The sequence below is a fragment of the Acinonyx jubatus genome, chromosome X (genome assembly GCF_027475565.1).
Source record: "Acinonyx jubatus isolate Ajub_Pintada_27869175 chromosome X, VMU_Ajub_asm_v1.0, whole genome shotgun sequence".
NCBI classification, from domain to species: Eukaryota; Metazoa; Chordata; class Mammalia; order Carnivora; family Felidae; genus Acinonyx; species Acinonyx jubatus.
Genome location: NC_069389.1, coordinates 84,198,349 through 84,225,507, shown reverse-complemented (window position 1 = coordinate 84,225,507; position 27,159 = coordinate 84,198,349). Strand labels below are relative to the sequence as shown.

Sequence of the window (27,159 nt, the reverse complement as noted above, 5' to 3'; positions counted from 1 at the left end):
TGTAGGTCTATTATAGGCCAAAAATACAGAGGAGAGACATCAAATACATTCAAAATGAGACAAGAGACCAGAAAAGTTATTGTGTTTTAACTTTAATAACACACTCAAAATTTTAACACAAGAAGGATTCACTATTTTAATTACCATTTAAACACAATTATAAAGAACAAAAGGCTGAACACATTTATGAACAAAGTACAACATCTATCTTTAGATTTGTGAGCTGCACAAAAACATTTAAAGTATACAGCATATGAAGTCACTGAATCACAGGGCTAGAAGAAAACCCCACAATTTAATTGCTGAACTACAATTAGATTGATCTTGACACTGAATATTTTTTCTCATGTGATGGTCATTTTGGCTCATCCACTAACCACATAGATGTCAACCACACGGCTTTGCAAATGTGGAATGGCAATTTATAGCTAAGATGAAGTAAAACAGATAACCAGAATAAAATCAGTTCCCTTAGTCACTGTTTTATATTTTCAAAATGCATACTTAAAATATTAATATGAGATAAATTTTCACAAAACTCACATTACATGTACGAAAACTACAAATCAATACAGCAAGAATAGAGGCATATGTAGCCTCTGGCTTTAACCTCACACACTGGTCAAAATACTTAGAAATTCAAAGGATATGAGGTCACAATAAAGAGTGGAAAGCCTTAAGACAATTTATCACACTCACTTAGAAATTCAAAGGATATGAGGTCACAATAAAGAGTGGAAAGCCTTAAGACAATTTAACACACTCATTGTAAAGTTCACCAAACTGAAGACCAAGGCAAATGAACCATAACAGTCCATGTGTGCTTTTGAAAATGACAGTAACTACCATAGTTGTGAGAAATGCAGGTTGACCGCTTTAGGAGAATTTAACCTTCATATAAGCAATGCAAAATTTCCCATTATAGGTGAATAAAAGTGAAAGCATGTTAAATGTTCAAGAGAAGTTACTTTTGTAAGTCAGGATGCCTTATGCTGAGGCTTTTGAATAAAGGAACACCACAAATAGAACAGTGAACACAAATTAGTACAAGTCAAGATAATAGTTATATAGAAGGTAAATTTTCTTGATACACAAAATCTGTTTTAATGAACTTTTCAGTAATGAACTTTAAATGAAGTGCATTAGCTCCAAACACAAGATGAACATGAAACCACTTAATAACTTTAAAGCTTATGTAATATTCTTGTCGAAAAACAGGTACTAAAATTACCAACAAAATGACAGAGTATCTTTAACGCAGTGCCTTCGTTATAACCTGTAACCAATTCATCTGCCAACTTTTAAGAAGTATTAGTTGGGCTATAAATTTTGTGCAGGTAGACTTCTACCTTATTGTTACCCAAGTTACAGATATCCAAGATACCAACGATGTGCACTTTATCCAGTTTAGTTACAGCTTTGATAATATCACCTGAAAGTAAAAAGCAGATTGTATTGTAAAATACTTAAATATTTACTTGGATTTAGTATCACATAAGCTGACTTTTTTCTTATTATAACATTAACACTGTCACTCATCTTCTCTCTCTTCCCTCCAATTTATCACACAGTCATCAAAGTTACGTTATGCTAACTTCTGCACACAACAGTGACTATATCAAACAGATGCCACTAATAATGTCAAGATACAGGCTGGTATTCCAAAGTCATATTTAGTTATTTACTTGTTAAATTTTTTTGGTAAAGTCAGTCTACATGTTTTCAAGTTTATTTATATGGTGCCAAGTCAACAACTTATTGTTACACTTCAAGGAAGTACAAAAATAATTTTTTCTATTTTGAAACATAATTATCAATTACTTACAAAACTTATAAGACATAAAGCAAAATACATATATGAAACTGAAGTTTCTTTTAAACTATATTTCCTTTGGGGGCACCTGGGTGGCTCAGTCAGTTAAGCGACTGACTCTTGATTTCGGCTCAGGTCATGATCTCATGGTTCATGGGTTCCAGCCCTGCGTCGGGCTCTGTGCTGGCAGTGCAGGGCCTGCTTGGGATTCTCTCCCTCTGCCCCTACCTCACTTGCTCTCTCTCTTGAAATAAATAAACTTAAAAAAATAAAACAGATCTGGTTTGAAACTTAGCTTATTAAAAAAATAATAAGGTATATTTCCTTTGAAGTAGCTTTATTGACTAACACTTAGCATTGGATACTCTCAAGAAGCTTTATCAAAAATGGGTCAGGTGAGTGACACTGCTATAAATGGCAGAGTAGGCAATTTCAGGGCTGGGTCCCTCAACTAAAGCAACTCACAGGCTGGCAAAAACTCTCAGATCAACTTCTGCAGAACTCTGGAATCTATACACAAACTTAAAATGATGGGGGAAGGATTAATAAAGAAAGAGCTGCTGCACTGTGGTAAGAATGTGCTGTGGTACTTTACGTTGCCCACCTACTACCTGTATCAGCAGCAGCCATGAAGATGGCAGCTGGCACGCCTGGTGCTGGCTGCTAGTACCAGATAGTGCGATGCAGAACTTATTCTCAAAGATGTAGTTGTGTGTTTTGCCCTGTAAGGCAGCTCGCTCAAGGAGACATGAGGGCTTGCTTTCATTTCATCTGATTTGGAGCATTCCCATGACTGGGGTAGCTTCCCCAGTGGCTTTTGTTGAAAACACATTAAGACAAAAACATTAGCCAGACTAAAAAAGCTGGGGAGGAAGGGGTTGGAAAAGATATGTGGGGGAAATAAGGGCTTTTAAAAGCTTCTGTATACACTGGGGCATCAAGAAGGCTATATGTACACTCAGTGCTGGACACATGCTCAGAAAAGACCTGATAAAAACTCTAATTGTTCACCTCTGGCTGATCATCAGGCTCCGCACAGCAGGAAGCGAAAGCTAAGACAGAGTTGTAAACAGCCTGGGTAAGCACTGAAGGGGTGCCGTGACACAGATCCAACTGCAAAAACTGGAGATAATTTTTTCCTTGGTTTCCTTTCTCGCTTCCAGGTGTTTAAGGAAACTCTTTCAAAACACTATCTGACAGCTACTAAGCTAATGGATCACAGACTTCAGTGGCTAGATAAAGACTTGATTTTAAATATGAAAAAATGAAATCATTTAGAGGTTAAGTAACTTAAGCAAAGTCACATGGTGATTCTAATGTACACAGTCTGGCTTTGAGGCATGTGATCTTAACCTTTGTATACTAGGGTTACATCTCTGAAATTGTGCCTCGGGGCACCTGTGTGGCTCAGTAGGTTAAGCACCCGACTCTTGGTTTCGGCTCAGGTCATGATCTCACAGGTCCCTGAGATCCAGCCTTGTGTTGGGCTCTGTGCTGATGGGAGTGGAGCCTGCTTGGGATTCTCTTTCCCTTTCTCTCATGCCCCTACCCTATTCATGAGCACACGCACGCTCTCTCTCTCTCAAAATAAATAAACATTAAAAAAAAAACCACCTGTGCCTAAAAGCCAGTGTTGGATCTAGGTTTTGTGGGACCTGAAGGGCATGTTGTTTATGAAAAATAATATAAAATACAAAAGAGTATCAAAGCAAGTGAAGGCTTTTCAAGCCTAGGCTTCAAGAGTTTCACAATTAATTTTTTTAATGTTTATTTTTGAGAAGGAGGGAGAAAGGGAGAGGGAGAGGGAGAAAATGTGAGTGGGGGAGGGGCAGAGAGAGGGAGACACAGAATCTGAAGCAGGCTCCAAGCTGTTAGTACAGACCCCGATGCGGGGCTCAAACTCATGAACAGCGAGATCATGACCTGAGCCAAAGTCAGATGCTTAACTGATTGAGCAACCCAGGTGCCCCATGAGCTTCACAATTAAAGCCACCTCTGCTAGACATGTCACAAAATCTGATGAATGATTTAAAACTGTGCAAGTTCACTAATGCACAATGAGTATAATAACAACTGCTGCTACTGTATAACTTTCTTCTTCTTTGAAGGGGATGGACTTTAACCTAGATGCTTTGGAAAGATTTTGAGATGTCAAGATTTGATGCCAAAAGAAACAACCCAAACCTTAATAATTCTAGTTGTTATCATATATTGACCTTTATAAATAATGACTTACAGAGTGCCTGAAACATGAAGTCTAAGTAAATCTACTGTTTAGGTGAGGAGCTCTGCCTACTTGTGTTAATACTTTGAGCAAATGACAACCTCTCAATCTGTTCATCTGGTACTACATCACAGAATGTTGTGAGGATTAAATAGACTGTAAAGCACTTAGGATGGTGGGTGATGCACAGCAAGCACTCAAATTATCATCAACAATCAGTCTCTACTTAAGAAAACCTAGTATGAAATGAGGATGTTATTATTTATATCACATAGAGATTCTTTTAAAAGGACTACAGATTTTTACCTAAAAAATGAGTTTTTCTAAATTTCACTTTAAATTGTTAGTACTGTTTACAAAAATTGTACACTTTTAGAAATGTCACAAATACAAAAAAGTGAGAAAAAGGCAGTGGAGTGTTCACTCCGTTTTCTTATGGGTGATCACGTGGGAAGAAGACAAAGTGTCCTGGCATCTCTTGTTGCTAGGATGGGATCATGTAGGTAAGCTCTGGGAAATAAGAATGTGAGTAGAAATGATATGTCACTTCCACTCCAATGTAATTAAAAGCTAGTGTCTCCTTCATCTCTTCCTTCCTCTGCCTAGACAACCCTAGAAGCTACTTGTTCCTGCTGAAGCTGCAACAAGATGTAAGCAGACTGGATTCATGAATCACTGCTGAGAAGAAAGCTAATGTCTGATTGCGTCAGACTCAACTTGAGCAAGAAACAAACATTTATTGTGTTAAGTCACAGAGACTTTGAAGTGGCTTTGTAACTGCAAAACCACCTAACCTATCTTGTAATACAGTACAGTATTCTTGCCTGTAAAAATAATATGGGAAACCCTGATTACATAGGGAATAATAAAATTGGTATTTTTACATGTGTTAAAGCTCTTCCATATCGTGTTTCTGAAATGTTTGTCAATGGAGAAGTTAACTCATGCTTTCAAATAGGAAGAAGGTGTGTATGTATGTGCATATATATATGAAATGTTTATGTGCATTACATACACACTTTCTTCCTATTTGAAAGCATTGAGTTAACTTCTCCATTGATAAACATTTCAGAAACACGATATGGAAGAGCTTTAACACACACATACACACACACACACATACACACACACACACACACACATATCCTTGTAGCTCATAGTTAAAGATGATACCAATTAGGACATTATAGCAGTAAGCATTATTAAACACATGATTTGGGAAATAGAGCTAATTACTTGGAAAAAAATAAAGCTAGGTCCATTATTTCACTTTCCATACCAAAATAAATTCCAAATGGATTAAAATTTTAAACTATAAAAATGAAGACATATTAACAACAAAACCCTAAACAACCCAATTCAAAATGGTCAAAGGACTTGAATATACACTTCTCCAAAGAATATATGGCCACTGAGCATATTAAAATATGCCCAACATCATTCATAATTAGAGAAATGCAAATCAGAACCAAAATGAGACACCACTTTAGGATGGCTGTTATTAAAAAACAAAACAAAACAAAAAACTTCATGACTTCATGATTTCAGCTCATGATCTCACAGTGTGTGGGTTTGAGCCCTGCATTAGGCTCCCTGCTGTCAGTGCAGAGCCCACTTTGGATCCTGTTTCCCTCCCTCTCTCTCTCTCTTTCTCCCCCTCCCACGCATGTGTTTTCTCTCTCAAAAAAAAAACACATAAAAAAATTAAAAAAAAACAGAAAATAACAAATATTGGTGAGGATGTAGAGAAATTGGGATCTGTATGCATTGCTGGTGGGAATGTAAAATCGTGCAGCTGGTGTGGAAAATGGTTTGGTGGTTCCTCAAAAAGTTAAATACAGAATTACCATATGACTCAGCAATTCCAATCCTAAATATGTTCCTAAAAGAACTCAAAGCAGGGATTCAGATACTTATACACCAATATCCATAGCAGAATTATTCACAATAATTATTCATAATAGCCGAGAGGTAGAAACAACCCAAATGTCCATCAATAGATGAATGGATAAACAAAATGTGGTATATAGACACAATGAAATATTCTTCAGCTATAAAAAGGAATGAAATTCTGATATTACACACATGGATATTACATTCTGTATATTACAACACGGATGACCAAGTGACATAGGTCAGACTCGCAAAGACTATATGATTCCACTTATATGAGGCACCTAGAATAGGCAAATTCATAGAGACAGAAAGTAAAATAGAGGTTACCAAGGGCTGGGGAGATGGGGGCAATGAAGGGTTACTATTTAATGGTACCAGAATTTCTGTTTGGGATGATAAAAAACTTCTAAAAATGGATAATGATGATGATTGCACAACACTGTCAGTGTACTTAATGTCACTGAATTGTACAATTAAAAAATGGTTAAAGTGGTAAATTTTATGTAAATTTTGCCATAATAAAGATTATATGAGTACAAAAATGAAATTATAAAAGTACCAAAACCCACAGTGAATTAAAAAAATAATCTTGGACTAAGTAATGCCTTTCTGAGTATGACATAAAACCAGCAGTCACAAAAATAAAAGATTGATATATTTGAGTATATAAAAATAAAATTACTTAAAATACCAAAAGAAGCCTCCCACTGAACAAATTTAGTCAAAATGTGTAAAATTATTTGCAACACACAATAAAGGGTTAACTCTAATATACAAAGAAAACCTACAAATTAATAAGAAAAAGAACACTCACAGAAAAATGGAAAAATAAAACTAGCATACAAAATTCATAGAAAGAAGAAATATAACTGACAAACATTATGAAGATATTCAAGCTTAGAAATAAGCAAATGAAAACAATGATAATAATAACTTTTTGCCATCAGTCTGCCAAAGACTAACAAGAACAATAATACCTAGCATTTCTAAGGGTGTGAGTAAAGTGGCACTCTTGCCTTTGGTAAAAGTGTAAATTGGCATAAACTTTTTGGATGACAATATCTACAAAAATTTTAATGCCTACATCTTTTGAGTCAGTGATTTCTCTTCCAAGAATTCATCTTACAGATATGTATGTAAGTACACAAAGATTATATATACATACACACAGAAAGATAGATAGATAGGTACTCACTGCAGTACTCTTTGCTAAGAGCCAAAATATTTGGAAACAATCTCAATGTTCATCACTAGGGGATTAAGTAAATTTTGGTACATCCACGCAGTGATGTATTTATAGGTATTAAAATGAATGAAGTATCTCTCTATATACTAAATATGAAAGATATCCAAGATATATTGTCAAGAGGAAAAAGGTGGTTATGGAACGATATGTTTACTATAATTCCATTTATGTGTATTTCCTTAAGACTGTGTGTGTGGGTGATCAAGTGAGATTTATTCCTGGGATGCAAGGGTGATTCAACATTTGCAAATCAATCAACGTGATGCATCACATCAATAAGAGAAAGGGCAAGAACCATATGACCATTTCAACAGACACAGAAAAAGCATTTGACAAAGCACAACATCCATTCATGATTTAAAAAAACTCTCAACAAAGTAGGTTTAGAAGGAACCTCAACATAAATGCCATATATGAAAAACCCACAGCTAACATAATCCTTAATGAGGAAAAAACTGAGAGCTTTTCCCCTAAGGTCAGAAACAAGAGAAGGATGTCCACCCTCACCACTTCTATTCAACATAGTACTAGAAGTTCTACCCACAGTAATCAGACAACAAAAAGAAATGAAAGGCAACCAAATTGGTAAGGAGGAAGTAAAACATTCGGTATTTGCAGATGACATGATACTATACGTAGAAAACCTACTAGAACTGATAAATAAATCGCAGGATACAAAATCAGTGTGCAGAAATCTGTTGCATTTCTATACAGTAATAATGAAAGCAGCAGAAAGAGAAATTAAGAAGACAATCTCATTACAATTACACCCAAAATAATAACGATACCTAGGAATAAACCTAACCAAAGAGGTGAAAGACCTGTACTCTGAAAACTATAGAACACTGATAAAAGAAATTGAAGCCAACACAAAGAAATGGAAAGACATTCCATGCTCATGGGTTAGAAGAATACTGTTAAAATGTTTATACTACCCAAAGTAATCTACACATTTAATGCAATCTCTACCAAAACACCAATAGAATTTTTCACAAAACTAGATGAAAGAATCCTAAAATTTATATGGAACTGCAAAAGATCCAGAACAGCCAAAGCAATTTTGGAAAAGGAAAGCAAAGCTGGAGGCATCACAATTCCAGACTTCAAGTTATATCGCAAAGTGGTAGTATTCAACACAGTATGGTACTGGCACAAAAATAGACACACAGATCAACAGAACAGAACAGAAAACCCAGAAATGAACCCACAACTATATGGTCAATTAATCTTTGACAAAACAGGAAAGAATATCCAATGAGATAGAGACAATGTCTTAAACAAATGGTGCTGGGAAAACTGGACAGCTACATGCAAAAGAATGAGCTTGGACCACTTTCTTATACCATACACACAAATAAACTCAATATAGATTAAAGGCCTAAATGGGAGACATGAAATCATAAAAATCCTAGAAAAGAGCTCAGGTAGTAATGTCCTGACATGGGCCATAGCAACATATTTCTAGATATGTCTCTTGTGGCAAGGGAAACGAAAGCAAAAATAAACTACTGGAACTACATTAAAATAGAAAGTTTACACACAACAAAGGAAACAACAAAACAAAAAAAGCAATCTACTGAATGGGGAAAAGACATTTGCAAATGACATATCCAATAAAGGGTTAGTATCCAAAATATATAAAGAATGTATAAAACTCGACAGCCAAAACTCAAATAATCCAATAAAAAATGTACAGAGGACATGAATTGACGTTTCTCCAAAGAATACCTATAGATGGCCAACAGACACATGTAAAGATGCTCACCATCACTCATCATCAGGGAAATGCAAATCAAAAGTACAATGAGATATCACCTTACATCTGTCAGAATGGCTAAAATCAACAACACAAGAAACAACAGGTGTTGGTAAGAATGTGGAGAAAAAGAATCCTTTTGTACTGTTGCTGGGAATGCAAACTGGTGCAGCCACTCTGGAAAACAGTTTGGAGGTTCCCCAAAAAGTTAAAAATAGATCTACCCTACAATCCAGTAATTGCACTACTGGGTATTTACACAAAAATTGAAAAACATTAATTCAAAGGGATATATGCACTCCTATGTTTACTGCAGCATTATTTACACTAGCCAAATTATGGAAGCAGCCCAAGTGTCCATGGATAGATGAATGGATAAAGATGTGGTATATATGTACAATGGAATATTACTGAGTTGTAAAAAAAGAATGAAATCTTGCCATGTGCAACGACATGGATGGAGCTAGAGAGTAAAATGCTAAGTGAAATAAATCAGTCAGAGAAAGACAAATATCATACGATTCCACTCATACGTGGAATTTAAGAACCAAAGCAAAGGAGCAAAGGAAAAAAAGAGACAAGCCAAGAAACAGACTCTTTTAACTACAAAGAACAAAATGATGGTTACCAGAGGGGAAGTGGTTGCGGGGATGGGTGAAATAGGTGATGGGAGATTAACGAGTGAACTTGTCATGAGGAGCACCAGGTGATGTACGGGATAGTTGAATCGCTATATTGTACACCTGAAACTCATAGAACACTCTGCTAGCTATACTGACTTTAAAAAAAAGTGTGGGGTGGGAGAAATATATACTGTTATATGCAAAAATAATATTTTAAAGAATTCAAAGAATACTGATTATCTCTAGAGAGGAGATGAGTGAGTTGGCAGCAGGGGATGGGCCTGCCTACGCAGGGAGGAGAACTTTCACTTTTACCCTATAACTTTGTGTGCTGTTTGAATTTTTGAATTGTGATCATATATAGCTTGTATAGTAAAAAAGAAAACAAGCTATAGAAATGTTTAAAAGGTGATACAAATGTTATACTATTAGCATTTCATTATTCTGTACTTATTTTTATCTTTCAGTTTGGAGTTATGGAAAGAACGAAAATATTTTGAAGCTGACAGATCTGAGCTGAAATGATAGCTGTTACCCATGCTGGTGAATCTCTCTGTTTTTCATTCTAGCCATCTATAAATAGGGGATAATAATGTTTACCTTTCAAGGCTCTTAGTAGGATTATTTGTAACTTATGTAAAATGCCCAGGCACAATGCTTGGCACAGAGCTAAATGGATACTATTATTATTAATAATTCATTGTCATGAAAAACATGACATATTCTACTTGAAACAAATCAGATTGCTTTTTTTTAAATATCAAAATTCTATTTTTTTATTTTTTATTTATTTTTTGAGAGAGAGAGCAGGAGAGGGGCAGAGAGAAAGTGGGAGAGACAGAATTCCAAGCAAGCTCTGTGCTGTTGGCACAGACCCGACACAGGGCTTGAACTCACAAACTGTGAGATCAGGACCTAGCCAATATCAAGAGTTGGACACTTAACCAACTGAGCCACCCAGGTGCCCCATTTTTTTATTTTTCTTTTTTTTTTTTTTAGTTAGATTGCTTTTGATTTTCTTGCCCTTCATGTCTCAAGTATTAACTGCTTTGGCAGAAGGGTACCAGGTTTTTTCATTTGACCATGTTAGTAACTTCTGGAGAAAAACTGGCACTAGCAACTAGTAAGTAGCTGAGAATTTTGCCTTGATATTTCATGCCAATAATAACATACATATAGCAGAAGAAATTTAATGGAAGTAGATGTTGTATGAAGTAAGAAAATGAGTATATAAGTATTTAAACCATGTATTAGGGCACTAATTAAGAAATCTGGAATTTCTGGAAATCTAAAGAGCTGCATTGTAGGAAGTAATACTGCAAGTCAACTAATAAACTATTTCTAAAAATGAACTGAAAAAAAAATAAGACTCTTGTCAAATCAGATATTCAAGCTCAGTTTGCAGTAACCATTATTGCCAAGAGTTACTTCATCAAAAGGCATAGCTCATAAGACTTGTTGAAAAACAATATACACTCAAGAGTTTCATCAGCTTACAAAGACCCACCGCAAAATCCCTAGATAATAATGGCTGTCTTAGAAGCTCTTTTAAATGTAATATCCTTATAAGCTCAGTGAAAACTGCCAGCAACTTTACTACATGCTTAGGAAGTACAAATAACAACAGGAAGTAGATAATTATACTGGACACATAATTTCACAGGAATAGAGAAGTAATTTAAAGTTCAGTTTGTTATGTAGCAGCCTAAACAATTGGTTGGTTGAAGGGTTTCACTATTGGGATTACATAAGCTCCTAGCAGTCCTCAAGGAATCTATTGCATAGCACATGAATAACTAAACATTTATAAGAAAAAACAACCACACTATATTATGCTATGGAGGTATTAAAATTTCAAGCAATTGTAAGGTGCAAATCATCTCACCTGAGTTAAAATAAGAGCTGAATTTGTACTGCTCCATGTGCATACCACTTAAATCTAATGAACACTTACATTTAGAAATCTAGTATAAGAGAAAATTCTTAATGTATGCCTGGAATAAAAACCATTAATTTATATAATTTTATTTAAAAATATATTCTTGGGGCTCCTGGGTGGCTCAGTCAGTCAAGTGTTCATCGTCGGCTCAGGTCATGATCTCGTGGTCTGTGAGTTCGAGCCCTACATCAGGTTCTGTGCTGATAGTTTGGTGCCTGGATCCTGCTTCAGATTCTGTGTGTCTCTCTCTGCCCCTCCTCTGCTCATGTTCTGACTCTCTCTCTCTCTCAAAAATGAATAAACATTAAAAAAATTAAAAAAAATATGGGGAATCTGGGTGGCTCAGTCACCCAGTTGACAGTCACCCAGTTCAACAGTCACCCAGTTGAACAGTTAAGCGTTCAACTTTGGCTCAGGTCATGATCTTGTGTTCATGAGTTCTAGCCCCGCATTGGGCTCTGTGCTGACAGCTCAGAGCCTGAAGCCTTCTTTGGATTCTGTGTGTCCCTCTCTCTTTCTGCCCCTACCCTGCTCGTGCTCTTGCTCTCTCTCTCTCAAAAATAAAAAAACATTAAAAAAATTTAAAAAAATAAAAAAAATACTCTCATATATAAGTCTTGGGGTACCTTTGCCAAATAACCCTTTAAATTATATTAAATGTTAAGGCTGTAACTGGTTACATGGTAACATCTTAAGATTGGAACTGTTTACAATATTAATTTTGTTTTTGGGGTGAAAGGAATACTGAGATGCTCTTACCTGCAAGTGCTCTTGGCAGTCTGTCATTGCCAGGTGTTTCCTGCGGATACACACAGCTGTAGTTCATGCAGGTTAGTAATGTGTCGATTTGAGATGTACGGAGATCTTCTGGAGAATACATGGGCAGGAATGCAACATCGATTGCTATCTCATGGTTCAGTCCTGTTATAGAAAAACCACAGTTTGTTAAAAGTGGGTTAATACATGGAGCTAATGAGGCCAGGTTTGCTGGTTTGATCCTGACATGTGCCAAACAGCTTCACACCTATAAAAGCATGATTTCAAATCTAGGAACTAAACCCTTTGCTGTGCAAAACTTTACAAATACATGCTACTGGTTGAAAGAGAAGACACTTCAGTGCAGTTTATCATCACTGTTGAAAATAACTATCCAAAATGTTTTACCTACTGATAGAAGGTTACAATTTTAACATCCAGAGGATGGCCTGGTCACATAAATGAAGACATGTAGAACACTTTCTTGGTTATTATGTGAGGGGCCATTACAGGATAGAACAATTCAGAGATTACTACTGGTTCCCTTATTGCCATTTGGACTTAGGGATGTATGACTCAAACAAAGCCAGGATGGTAGTGACAGGGTCCCATGTGTCCTCAATTATACATTACAAACTTCAATTACTCACAGAGGTCTAGAACAGGGGTCAGCAAATTATAACCTGGGGGGTCAAATCTTGCTTGCACCAGGCTTTGTACAACCCATGAGCTCAGAATGTTTTGTTTTTAATCTTAAATGGTTGAAAAAAATCAACAGAATATTTTGTGATACGTGAAAATTATATGCAATTCAAATTTCAGTGTCTATAAATATTTATCCCCATAGAGCATGCACATTCATTTATATATTGTCTATGGCTGCTTTCATACTAAAACAGCAGAACTAAGTAGTTCAGACAGATGCTGTATGACCTGCAAAGCCTCAAACATTTACTACTTGGCCCTTTACAGGACAAATTTATTCCCTTGTACAGAACACACTTAAGGTTATCTTTTGGTTTTAGGATCTTATCTTTTAACAAATAGTACAGTATTAAGAGATGTAATCCTCTCTTCTGAGTCCATTGCTCATGCCATGCTTAAAATGGACAGGCTATTTGGTCTCATAACACAACTTTGGTTTCATACTTTTACAAAAGGTATAATCAATTCACCACCTTCACATCTGATATTCACCAGTTATTTTAACCAAAACCTGGGAATATGTATACTTCCAGTGCTATTAGGAGAGTAGTATTTCTCAATCTTAATTCCACTGTTGCATACTTCACAAGCTGGACCCACTGTTGTCATTGGCTCTAGTGTAGCTGTGAGTCTCCCTTAGGTAGGTAAGGGAGACTGGATGGGCTGCTTCTCTGGAGTATGCCAGAACTTTAAGGAGTGTGGTAAGGTCTCCCCTCAGATGATTTTTTTTTTAAATTTTTTAAATGTTTATTCATTTTTTTCTTTTTTCTTTTTTATTATTATTATTTTTTTAATATATGAAATTTATTGTCAAATTGGTTTCCATACAACACCCAGTGCTCATCCCAAAAGGTGCCCTCCTCAATACCCATCACCTACCCTCTCCTCCCTCCCACCCCCCATCAACCCTCAGTTTGTTCTGTTTTTAAGAGTCTCTTATGCTTTGGCTCTCTCCCACTCTAACCTCTTTTTTTCTTTTTCCCTTCCCCTCCCCCATGGGTTCCTGTTAAGTTTCTCAGGATCCACATAAGAGTGAAACCATATGGTATCTGTCTTTCTCTGTATGGCTTATTTCACTTAGCATAACACTCTCCAGTTCCATCCACGTTGCTACAAAAGGCCATATTTCATTTTTTCTCATTGCCACGTAGTATTCCATTGTGTATATAAACCACAAATTCTTTATCCATTCATCAGTTGATGGACATTTAGGCTCTTTCCATAATTTGGCTATTGTTGAGAGTGCTGCTATGAACATTGGGGTACAAGTGCCCCTATGCATCAGTACTCCTGTATCCCTTGGATAAATTCCTAGCAGTGCTATTGCTGGGTCATAGGGTAGGTCTATTGTTAATTTTCTGAGGAACCTCCACGCTGCTTTCCAGAGCGGCTGAACCAATTTGCATTCCTACCAACAGTGCAAGAGGGTTCCCGTTTCTCCACATCCTCTCCAGCATCTATAGTCTCCTGATTTGTTCATTTTGGCCACTCTGACTGGCATGAGGTGATACCTGAGTGTGGTTTTGATTTGTATTTCCCTGATAAGGAGCGACGCTGAACATCTTTTCATGTGCCTGTTGGCCATCTAGATGTCTTCTTTAGAGAAGTGTCTATTCATGTTTTCTGCCCATTTCTTCACTGGGTTATTTGTTTTTCGGGTGTGGAGTTTGGTGAGCTCTTTATAGATTTTGGATACTAGCCCTTTGTCCGATATGTCATTTGCAAATATCTTTTCCCATTCCGTTGGTTGCCTTTTAGTTTTGTTGGTTGTTTCCTTTGCTGTGCAGAAGCTTTTTATCTTCATAAGGTCCCAGTAATTCACTTTTGCTTTTAATTCCCTTGCCTTTGGGGATGTGTCGAGTAAGAGATTGCTACGGCTGAGGTCAGAGAGGTCTTTTCCTGCTTTCTCCTCTAAGGTTTTGATGGTTTCCTGCCTCACATTCAGGTCCTTTATCCATTTTGAGTTTATTTTTGTGAATGGTGTGAGAAAGTGGTCTAGTTTCAACCTTCTGCATGTTGCTGTCCAGTTCTCCCAGCGCCATTTGTTAAAGAGACTGTCTTTTTTCCATTGGATGTTCTTTCCTGCTTTGTCAAAGATGAGTTGGCCATACGTTTGGGGGTCTAGTTCTGGGGTTTCTATTCTATTCCATTGGTCTATGTCTCTGTTTTTGTGCCAATGCCATGCTGTCTTGATGATGACAGCTTTGTAGTAGAGGCTAAAGTCTGGGATTGTGATGCCTCCTGCTTTGGTCTTTTTCTTCAAAATTACTTTGGCTATTCGGGGCCTTTTGTGGTTCCATATGAATTTTAGGATGGCTTGTTCTAGTTTCGAGAAGAATGCTGGTGCAATTTTGATTGGGATTGCATTGAATGTGTAGATAGCTTTGGGTAGTATTGACATTTTGACAATATTTATTCTTCCAATCCATGAGCAGGGAATGTCTTTCCATTTCTTTAAATCTTCTTCAATTACCTTCATAAGTTTTCTATAGTTTTCAGCATACAGATCCTTTACATCTTTGGTTAGATTTATTCCTAGGTATTTTATGCTTCTTGGTGGAATTGTGAATGGGATCAGTTTCTTTATTTGTCTTTCTGTTGCTTCATTGTTAGTGTATAAGAATGCATTGATTTCTGTACATTGATTTTGTATCCTGCAACTTTGCTGAATTCAAGTATCAGTTCTAGCAGACTTTTGGTGGAGTCTATCGGATTTTCCATGTATAATATGTCATCAGCAAAAAGCGAAAGCGTGACTTCATCTTTGCCAATTTTGATGCCTTGGATTTCCTTTTGTTGTCTCATTGCTGATGCTACAACTTCCAGCACTATGTTAAACAACAGCGGTGAGAGTGGGCATCCCTGTCGTGTTCCTGATCTCAGGGAAAAAGCTCTCAGTTTTTCCCCGTTGAGGATGATGTTAGCTGTGGGCTTTTCATAAATGGCTTTTATGATCTTTAAGTATGTTCCTTCTATCCCGACTTTCTCAAGGGTTTTTATTAAGAAAGGGTGCTGGATTTTGTCAAAGGCCTTTTCTGCATCGATTGACAGGATCATATGGTTCTTATCTTTTTTTTTGTTAATGTGATGTATCACGTTGATTGATTTGCGAATGTTGAACCAGCCCTGCATCCCAGGAATGAATCCCACTTGATCATGGTGAATAATTCTTTTTATATGCCGTTGAATTCGATTTGCTAGTATCTTATTGAGAATTTTTGCATCCATATTCATCAGCGATACTGGCCTGTAGTTCTCTTTTTTTACTGGGTCTCTGTCTGGTTTAGGAATCAAAGTAATACTGGCTTCCTAGAATGAGTCTGGAAGTTTTCCTTCCCTTTCTATTTCTTGGAATAGCTTGAGAAGGATACGTATTATCTCTGCTTTAAACGTCTGGTAGAACTCCCCTGGGAAGCCATCTGGTCCTGGACTCTTAATGGTTGGGAGATTTTTGATAACCGATTCAATTTCTTCGCTGGTTATGGGTCTGTTCAAGCTTTCTATTTCCTCCTGATTGAGTTTTGGAAGAGTGTGGGTGTTCAGGAATTTGTCCATTTCTTCCAGGTTGTCCAATTTGTTGGCATATAATTTTTCATAGTATTCCCTGATAATTGTTTGTATCTCTGAGGGATTGGTTGTAATAATTCCATTTTCAGTCATGATTTTATCTATTTGGGTCATCTCCCTTTTCTTTTTGAGAAGCCTGGCTAGAGGTTTGTCAATTTTGTTTATTTTTTCAAAAAACTAACTCTTGGTTTCGTTGATCTGCTCTACAGTTTTGTTAGATTCTATATTGTTTATTTCTGCTCTGATCTTTATTATTTCTCTTCTTCTGCTGAGTTTAGGCTGTCTTTACTGTTCTGCTTCTATTTCCTTTAGGTGTGCTGTTAGATTTTGTATTTGGGATTTTTCTTGTTTCTTGAGATAGGCCTGGATTGCAATGTATTTTCCTCTCAGGACTGCCTTCGCTGCGTCCCAAAGCGTTTGGATTGTTGTATTTTCATTTTCGTTTGTTTCCATATATTTTTTAATTTCTTCTCTAATTGCCTGGTTGACCCACTCATTCGTTAGTAGGGTGTTCTTTAACCTCCATGCTTTTGGAGGTTTTCCAGACTTTTTTCTCTGGTTGATTTCAAGCTTCATAGCATTGTGGTCTGAAAGTATGCATGGTATAATTTCAATTCTTGTATACTTATGAAGGGCTGTTTTGTGACCCAGTCTATGATCTATCTTGGAGAATGTTCCATGTGCACTCGAGAAGAAAGTACATTCTGTTGCCCTGGGATGCAGAGTAGTAAATATATCTGTCAAGTCCATCTGATCCAATGTGTCATTCAGGGCCCTTGTTTCTTTATTGACCGTGTGTCTAGATGATCTATCCATTTCTGTAAGTGGGGTGTTAAAGTCCCCTGCAATTACCACATTCTTCTCAATAAAGTTGCTTATGTTTATGAGCAATTGTTTTATATATTTGAGGGCTCCAGTATTCAGCGCATAGACATTTATAATTGTTAGCTCTTCCTGATGGATAGACCCTGTAACTATTATATAATGTCCTTCTTCATCTCTTGTTACAGCCTTTAATTTAAAGTCTAGTTTGTATGATATAAGTATGGCTACTCCAGCTTTCTTTTGGCTTCCAGTAGCATGATAGATAGTTCTCCATCCCCTCACTCTCAATCTAAAGGTGTCCTCAGGTCTCAAATGAGTCTCTCTTGTAGACAGCAAATAGATGGGTCTTGTTTTTTTATCCATTCTGATACCCTATGTCTTTTGGTTGGCACATTTAATCCATTTACATTCAGTTATTATAGAAAGATACGGGTTTAGAGTCATTGTGATGTCTGTATGTTTTATGCTTGTAGTGATGTCTCTGGTACTTTGTTTCACAGGGTCCCCCTTAGGATCTCTTGTAGGGCTGGTTTAGTGGTGACAAATTCCTTCAGTTTTTGTTTGTTTGGGAAGACCTTTATCTCTCCTTCTATTCTAAATGACAGACTTGCTGGATAAAGGATTCTCGGCTGCATATTTTTTCTGTCTAGCACACTGAAAATCTCGTGCCAATTCTTTCTGGCCTGCCAAGTTTCAAAAGAGAGATCAGTCACGAGTCTTATAGGTCTCCCTTTATATGTGAGGGAACGTTTACCCCTTGCTGCTTTCAGAATTTTCTCTTTATCCTTGTATTTTGCCAGTTTCACTATGATATGTCGTGCAGAAGATCGATTCAAGTTACGTCTGAAGGGAGTTCTCTGTGCCTCTTGGATTTCAATGCCTTTTTCCTTCCCCAGTTCAGGGAAGTTCTCAGCTATTATTTCTTCAAGTACCCCTTCAGCACCTTTCCCTCTCTCTTCCTCCTCTGGGATACCAATTATGCGTATATTATTTCTTTTTAGTGTATCACTTAGTTCTCTAAATTTCCCCTCATACTCCTGGATTTTTTTATCTCTCTTTTTCTCAGCTTCCTCTTTTTCCATAACTTTATCTTCTATTTCACCTATTCTCTCCTCTGCCTCTTCAATCCGAGCCGTGGTGGTTTCCATTTTGTTTTGCTTTCGTTTAAAGCGCTTTTCAGCTCCTCGTGATTGTTCCTTAGTCCCTTGATCTCTGTGGCAAGAGATTCTCTCCTGTCCTCTATACTGTTTTCAAGCCCAGTGATTAATTTTATGACTATTATTCTAAATTCACTTTCTGTTATATTATTTAAATCCTTTTTGATCAGCTCATTAGCTGTTGTTATTTCCTGGAGATTCTTCTGAGCCCCTCAGATGATTTTGATAGGTTACCTCCTCCTACCAAGATTCCATAAGAATCAGTGAATCACTATCATTTATATTAGTTCTCTAGATTTCATTTCTGTATTAAGTTAAACCATTAGAGAGCTAAATTCTTGGATTATGTAATAATTAAGGTGAAAATATACTTCTTTACAGAAATGTCTTACTAAGATTTGACTATTATACTGATTATACATTATAAGGTTGATGTAAGACTCAATTATCTGAAGAGCAATTCCACATTTTAAAAAGGAAAACTATAGTTGCAAATATCCATCCATTTGTTATTCTGTGCTATTTACACAAGAACTTCATATGGTAATTCAGACTTGAGTTTTGATAGAGGAAAAAAATAACAGGCTTCCTATATATGAGTGTTTGTTTTCTCTGTAATAGAAGATACGTTTAGAGACTCAGGAGATATGATTTCTAATCATGGCCTGGGTTCTATGTAGCCAGGGGGTAGGACTAAATGATATCCAAACTTCTTTTAACTTTAAAATTAAATACCTCATCAGGAATCCCCTTTATTTCTTCTTTCCAGAAAGCTCACAAAAAATTACTGCCAAATGCTAATTTAGTTGTTTGCAAGTACCTAATAAAACATACTTTTTCTGTTTCCTTTTAAACATTGTTTTGTTTTTTCCATCTGTGGCTTATTTTTCCTTGTATTTTATCCCTGTAAACCACCTTAAGTCCTTGAAAATAGGTAGGATATAAAACAGCATGAAAATGGGTAGGATATAAAACAGCATAATTCTAGTATAGATTAGAGATGATTGGGCAGAATGACAAATTTGCCCTCTTCACATTTGATTCTTGCTTTTAAGTGATACAAAGAGACCAAGTAATGCAGTCTAGTAAAAAAAAAAATTTGAAACTTAGGTCTGACATGTCTAACAGATTCAGTGGAAATTCATTACTTTTCATAGATTATTCACACATGCACAATCACATGTATGCACATACTTATGTGTGAGGAGGCAGAGAAGAGAGAGTGGGAGAGAGTAAAAAGGAGGAAGAATCTTGATAAAGGTCAAGGTAATGCATTCCAGTGCTGTAGATACAAAAATCTTTGAAATGAATTTTCTTTCAGCCATTAATTTACTAATGACTTTTCCTCATTCTTTTATTTTAAGGTAACATGACCTTCCCTTAAGATACAAATACAAATAAATTTTTTTTGTTGTTAACTATGAGAATAGCTTATTTTGGCTAAGATTTTATTTAGGAATTTTTTTTGTGTGTACATTTTTCATTCATTGGAAACAAATGTAAAATTAAATGTAACTTTAAGAATGTGTTGACTTTTTAAAAAGTTTTTATATAAATTCAAGTTAGTGAACATACAGTGTAATACCAGTTTCAGGGGTATAACATAGCGATTTGACACTTCTGTACAACACTCAGTGCTCATCAAAACAAATGTCCTCCTTAATCCCTGTTACCTATTTAATCCATTCCCCTCACCCACCTTCTCTGTGGTAACCATCAGTTTGTTCTCTTAAAAAAAAAAGTGTTGCCTTTTAAATTTCTGTAAGTTTTATAGCTACTTCTCAGTTTTGAACTGCCTGAGAAAAATCAGTTTATTTTCCCTTACAGACCAGGGAAGTTTTTTAAGTAGGTTCTTTCCGTTACAACCTGAGTTAGTTGAGAATTTTATTTTCTTCAGGGGCTAAACAGATCTCTGTTCATAGAAGCCTCTCTAGATTAGTATGATTGGTACCTTTTTTCTTTAACTTACATTTTACCTTTCAATAGTTCAGATACACCAAGAAAGAGGCAGAAAACATGAGCAAGAAAGTGGTGGCTAAAGAAGAACAAAATCAGTTTTAGAAGTAGTCAGGTTGTCAGGGGTGAGGAAAGTTCCCTTGGTTCCCATTCTCTTCTGCCCAAATACTTTCCTAGGACTTGCCAATGTTTAAAAGCCCACAGAGCTTAATGTATTCCAGAGTCAGTGCTCCATTCCTTTGGTTTGAGCCAAGCAGGAGCGTTCCTTGGACATTATTTCTTTTGGAGGGGGGAGCATAATTTCTTAAAGCAAAATAGTATCATCTATATTGAAAATATATTAAATTAATAATTTTCAAAGAAAATAGCACTTGACTTACCTAGGATGGTTACTTCGAAATGTCCAAGGCTTCGGGCGCTTTTAAAGTCCTCAAGTTTTGGAGGCCTTCCCTCTGGTGGTATGTATTTTGCAGGCTGAGAATTAAACTGCTCAGTGAGAAACTTTCTCTGCTCGAAAATAAATTTCCGTGGAATACTTTCAGGATGAACACAGCTATAATGCAAGTGATCTATTAAGCCAAACTTTTTCTCTCTCCACAGAGGACTTTCCCATCTATCGCTTATAGTTTTTCTCGCTTTCCCTTGGACACCAGCGCTTGTGCTTTCTCGACCTGTTAAAGACACAATGAGACAGACACAATGGACCTTATTTATAAATCAAACAAATTAAGTCGTTCAGTACAAAAAAGCACAGATTAAGGAGGAATAGTTTAGTCAACTTTAACAATCAAACCACTTATAAAATATAAATTGAATGTCCAAGAGATAATTGTTATTACAGTGAAAACTAAATTCATTTTCAAAATAAACTTTTACTGCAAAATATTAAACACTGATATTATTTTCTCTGTTGCTTGGATTATGAAGATTTGTAATTACCTTCCTTATATTTTTTCTGTATTTTCTAAACTCCCTTAAATAAACAAATATTTCTTTTATATTCAGTGACAAATTCAAGTTAAGTCAAATTCAAAACTGTTAGATATGGGACCACCACTCACTATTGGTGGAATTTAAGCTTAAAATAAAATTTTGTTAATCTTTGCTAAAAGCAGCTTGAACAAATACAAAATGCAGTCTTTTTCATGGATATAACTCTGCTTCATGAAGACAATTTACTATATATGATACTCCTTTTAGATATAAATAACATGGAAATCAAAGAGGGAACTAAACTCAGATGACAGACCCCTTCAATTTTTTTTTTTAATGAAATTTATTGTCAAATTGGTTTCCACACAACACCCAATGCTCATCCCAATGGGTGCCCTCCTCAATGCCCATCACCCACAAAACCCCTTAAATTCTTGTTTGTTTTCTATCATCAAGTCAGTTTATCACTTATGTACAATTTATTTAACACATTTAATTTTTAAGGCAGAATATAATTTCTCCCCTACACATTATGACATCCATTGATTCAGCAAATAATTACTGAGCACTTATTATATATATTCCAGATACTGTGCTGAGGACTTTGGTAAAATAAAATTTTAATTGAATAATACACCCTGGGACCTGAAGACATATGGCAGAATCAGAAAAAAAAAAGGTCTGGAACAAGACTGTCTTGTTATCAGTTCTGGTAGCTCAGACAAGCTGATAGCAACTCGGTTTCAGAGTTTACCAAGGTTGCTGAATTGCTTCCTTGCAGGTGGCCTATGCCTTGGTGTTCATTATTATTCTAGCATAAAAAACCTTCCTGAGGCCGAAGGGGGTTCTAACAGAAAGATTTCAATGTGGTAAATATATCATTTCTGCTTTTGAAACATACCCTATTCCCAGACTACTTTCTTAAGCTTTTTAAACCTAGCCAGAGACTTACCAAAAATTTATTATGAGGTAAAATACTAGACTGCGTTGTAAGAGAAGATGAAATTGAATATGTACTTACTCACCAAGAATTCAAAATACTGCAATATTACAAAAGAGTTTTTTATTTCAAAATTCATATGATGAACACACTTAACTTCCTATAATAATGCTTGATAACAAAAGGATAAAAAATTTAACTGCACATGAAAAATAAAGGAATCAATCAAAGCCAACAGGAAAATTCAGTTAATAGGACTAAACTGAGAACTGTATAATGACTTAATATTTTTATTTTCTAAAATAAATCTCCTTTCCCTAAACTTATACAAATACATAATTAGAATAGCAGTAAGTAGCTATTACAATATTCAAGATATAGCGAGCATTCCTGACTTATTTGTTCTAAAATACAGCATGCAAAGAACAAATTATAGGCTATTCCAAATTTTAAAAATTAAATAATTACATCTGCTTTACAGAAAAAAAATCCTATGACTGACCCTGACAGAAATAAGTCAGAATATTTTCTATGCTTGTTTTGAGTGTTGATATCAAGGACTGGTAAGATACAAATTTTTATTTGAAAAATTCCTCTGAAAAATCCCACTTTGTTTTTATCGTAACTTGGGATTGTAACTACCTACTCCAATTATATGTTCACAATTATTACAAATGGGTATGAATTCAATACAAGAGATATTGGCAGTCACTGTTGTGAAAAGCAAGATTTCAAAGGCAATAATTAGGAGATATAGTTCAGGTTTTTCTAAAGATATGATGGAAAATTATGAACTGGAATTCTTTTTAGTTTGCATACTATTAAAATTACCATATGAAACACATGTTTTTAAGCCTAATGCACAACAAAGATACAGGTTAATTACCTAGCTAAATTGTGTGTGTGTGTGTATGATTATATGTTGTAACTTATTTTAATGATTCATTTTACCCTAATTTCTGGTGAGAACAGAATCATGTTTTAATGGGGAGAAATTTCAGGAAAAGACCACATTTTGGTTGTGAGGCAAACAAACAAACAAACAAAAATAAGAAAACAACCACATTATAAATGTATGGATATAGGCATGGTGATTTTGTTTCCTCACAAGATCTACTCTGAGCATTTCTCATTCTATAAATAAAAGTGATGGGCAGGGGTGTATGGAAGCATTTGGGAGGGAGAAGAGCTATTTTCTTTGCCTCTTCCCCCCTTGCATCTACTAACTCCACCTTGGTGCAAGATCTACATGGCTAGAAAAGAACAGGGTATTTTTCACTCACTAGCAAGTATAAAATAGACTTTTTAAAAAAGTGTGTAAGAGCTACCTGTAATATTTTGTGATCTCAGTAATACTGTTATTGTCATACTCAACAGTGAAAAACTGAAAAGCATTTTCTATAAGATCAGGAACAAGACCAGGATGCCCTCTCTTACCACTTTTATTAAATAGAATATTGTAAGTCCTAACCATAGCAATAAGGCAAGAAAAAAAAGGCATCCAAATTGGAAAAGAAGTAGAACTGTCACTATGTGCAGATGACATGATATATATATTCCCAAAGTTTCCACTTAAAAAAACCTGTTAGAGCTAAAAAACAAATTCAGTAAAGATGCAGGATACAAAATCAATATACAGAGATGTGTAGTATTTCTTCTATACACTAACAACTATCATATTCTTCTATACACTAACAACTATCATAAAGAGAAATTAAGAAAGTAATCACATTCACAATTGCACCAAAAAGAATGAAATACCTAAAAATAAATTTAATGAAGGTGGTAAAAGACCTATACACTGAAAACTATAAGACAGTGATGAAAAAAATGAAGATGATACAAACAAATGGAAAAATATTATGTGTTCATAGACTGGAAGAATTAATATTGTTAAAATGTCCATGCTACCCAAAGCAATCTACAGATTCCATGCAATCCCCATCAAAATTTTAATGGCATTTTCCATAGAACTAGAACAAGTAATTCCAAGGTTTGTATGGATCCACTAAAGATCCTGAATAGCCAGGACAGTCTTTATTTTTTTTTCAATATATGAAATTTATTGCCAAATTGGTTTCCATACAACACCCAGTGCTCATCCCAAAAGGTGCCCTCCTCAATATCCATCCCCCACCCTCCCCTCCCTCCCACCCCCCATCAACCCTCAGTTTGTTCTCAGTTTTTAAGAGTCTCTTATGCTTTGGCTCTCTCCCACTCTAACCTCTTTCTTTTTTTCCTTCCCCTCCCCCATGGGTTTCTGTTAAGTTTTTCAGGATCCACATAAGAGTGAAAACATATGGTATCTGTCTTTCTCTGTATGGCTTATTTCAGGAGTACTGATGCATAGGGGCACTTGTACCCCAATGTTTATAGCAGCACTCTCAACAACAGCCAAATTATGGAAAGAGCCTAAATGTCCATCAACTGATGAATGGATAAAGAAATTGTGGTTTATATACACAATGGAGTACTATGTGGCAATGAGAAAGAACGAAATATGGCCCTTTGTAGCAACGTGGATGGAACTGGAGAGTGCGATGCTAAGTGAAATAAGCCAGGACAGTCTTTAGAAAAAGAATAACAAATCTGGAGGTATCATACTCCCAGATTTCAAACTATACTACAAAGCTATATAGTAATCAAAACAGTATTTGGCACAAAAATAGACACACAGATCAACTGAACGGAACTGAGAGCCCAGAAAGAAACCCACACAGACAATTGTATACAGACAATTAATTTATGGTAAAGGAGTCAAGAACATACAAAGGATAAAGGACAGCTATTTCAACAAATGGTGCTGAGAAAACTGGACAGCCACATGCAAAAAGATGAAACTAGATCAGTAACTTAAACCATACACAAAAATTAACTCAAAATGCATTAAAGATTTGAATGTAGACCTGAAACCATAAAATTCCTAGAAGAAAACATAGGCAGTAAGCTCTTAAGGCACTAAGACACTGGTCTTAGTGAGGTGTTTCTGGATCTGACTCCAAAGGCAAGGAGAACAAAAGCAAAAATAAACAAATGGGACATCATACTAAAAAATGTTTGCATGGTAAAAGAAGCCATCATTAAAACAAAAAGGCAACCTACTCAATGGGAGGAGATATTTGCATATATCTGATAAGGGATTAATATCCAAAATATAGAAAGAACTCATACCACTCAACAATTTAAAAAATCTGATTAAAGAAAGGGCAGAGGATTTGAATAGACATTTTTCCAAAGAAGACATACAGATGGCCAACAAGCATATGAAAAGAAGTTACCACTGCTAATTATTAGGGAAATGCATATAAAAACCAGAACAAAATACCACCTCACACCTGTTAGAATGGCTATTATCAAAAAGACAAGAAATAACTATTGGAGAGGAAGTGGAGAGAAGGGGAACCCTCATGCACTGTTGCTGGGAACTTAAATTGGTGCAGCTGCTAGGAAAACAGCGTGGAAGTTTTTTTTTTTTTAATTAAGAATAGATTTGCCATATAGATCTAGCTGTTCCACTTCTGAGTATTTATCCAAATAATACAAAACACTAATGTGAAAAGATACACACGTTTTTATCTTCACTGTCACATTATTTATAATAGCTCCAATAAACATCTTAGAGCATGTCTCCTTGTGCACCCAACACATAGGTCAGAGGGTATAATATATTTTTAATAAATTAGGTATTGTCAAATTACTCTGAAAGGTAGTTGTACCACTTTTTATCTAAGAAAGGGGAACATGACTCTTTCTCTCTTTGAAATACACACATATCTGCTTATATTATAAAACAAACAATGGAAAAATACATCGTATAATCAATTAAAAAGTTACCTACAGTGGGCGAGAAGGAATAGGATGCAGGGAACAAAAATAAAAACTAAACTTCTTTAACTATATGTTCTTTTGTGTATTTGACTATTGATCCATGAAAATAATTTACAAAATTAAATGTTTATTTAAAGAAAGCAATCCTTAAGCATCAAAATAAATGAACCTAAATATATCTATCCAGTTGGTAGTATAGCCACACAGAAATAAATATCACCAGTGATTTTAAAGTATAATAATTCATACATCCTTTGTGGGCATATTCAAAAGATAAAATCACTGCAAAACAAACAAACAAACCTTAACTGTTTATAGTAATATTGTTCATAGAAAGGTTAAGGTGATTATTCTGAAACTGTTCTTATATGTGGTGAGTGAAAGCAAACAAATTACTATGTAATATTCTGATTATATCATCTCCAGGGTCTTCAGAGCCAGGATTTTTGCAGTGGGAAAAAAACCTCTCTTCTGTCTTTATCTCCTATGTCAAAACTCTGTAGTTGTGAATGTTAATTGAAAATATAAAAACAAAATCATGACACATTTTGTCTTAACTGTGCAACCAACCAGTGAGTTGAGTACATTTTCTAGTTCTGTCTACTGTAAAGGTCTAGAAATAATAATGAGACCAGTATCAGTCAACACCCATAATGCCTAATATGTAGTCTTCAAATACCAGAGCTCTGTGGAGAAATAGCTGATTCCATGCCTGGGGCAGAAAATGTTCACAGTTGGCATGGATATACTTTGTCAAATCAGATAGAAAAAAGCTATTGCAAACTATTAGAGTCATATCAAAAGGACTTATAAATAAATTTGAAGCGTTTCCTACTAGCCAAAGATGAGACAGTGTGGCTAATAACAAGGATGGCAACTGCAAAAGAAAAAACACATCGAGTTTGTTTGTTTGTTTGTTTGTTTATATGAAATTTATTGTCAAATTGGTTTCCATACAACACCCAGTGCTCATCCCAACAGGTGCCCTCCTCAAT

At 35.6% G+C, this 27,159-nt stretch overlaps 1 protein-coding gene across 1 annotated transcript in view; it reads right to left on the bottom strand.

Moving 5' to 3' along the window:
- Nucleotides 1–721: 721 nt before the first annotated feature.
- Nucleotides 722–27,159, bottom strand: part of RADX (RPA1 related single stranded DNA binding protein, X-linked) — a 96,476-nt gene continuing 70,038 nt past the window's right edge. The window contains exons 12-14 of the mRNA XM_027054891.2: nt 20,844–21,134; nt 12,257–12,418; nt 722–1,432 (exon numbers count right to left, since the gene is read on the bottom strand). Coding sequence (XP_026910692.1) covers nt 1,302–1,432; nt 12,257–12,418; nt 20,844–21,134 — 584 coding nt within the window. The 3' untranslated portion in view covers nt 722–1,301. The remainder of the gene's footprint in view (nt 1,433–12,256; nt 12,419–20,843; nt 21,135–27,159) is intronic.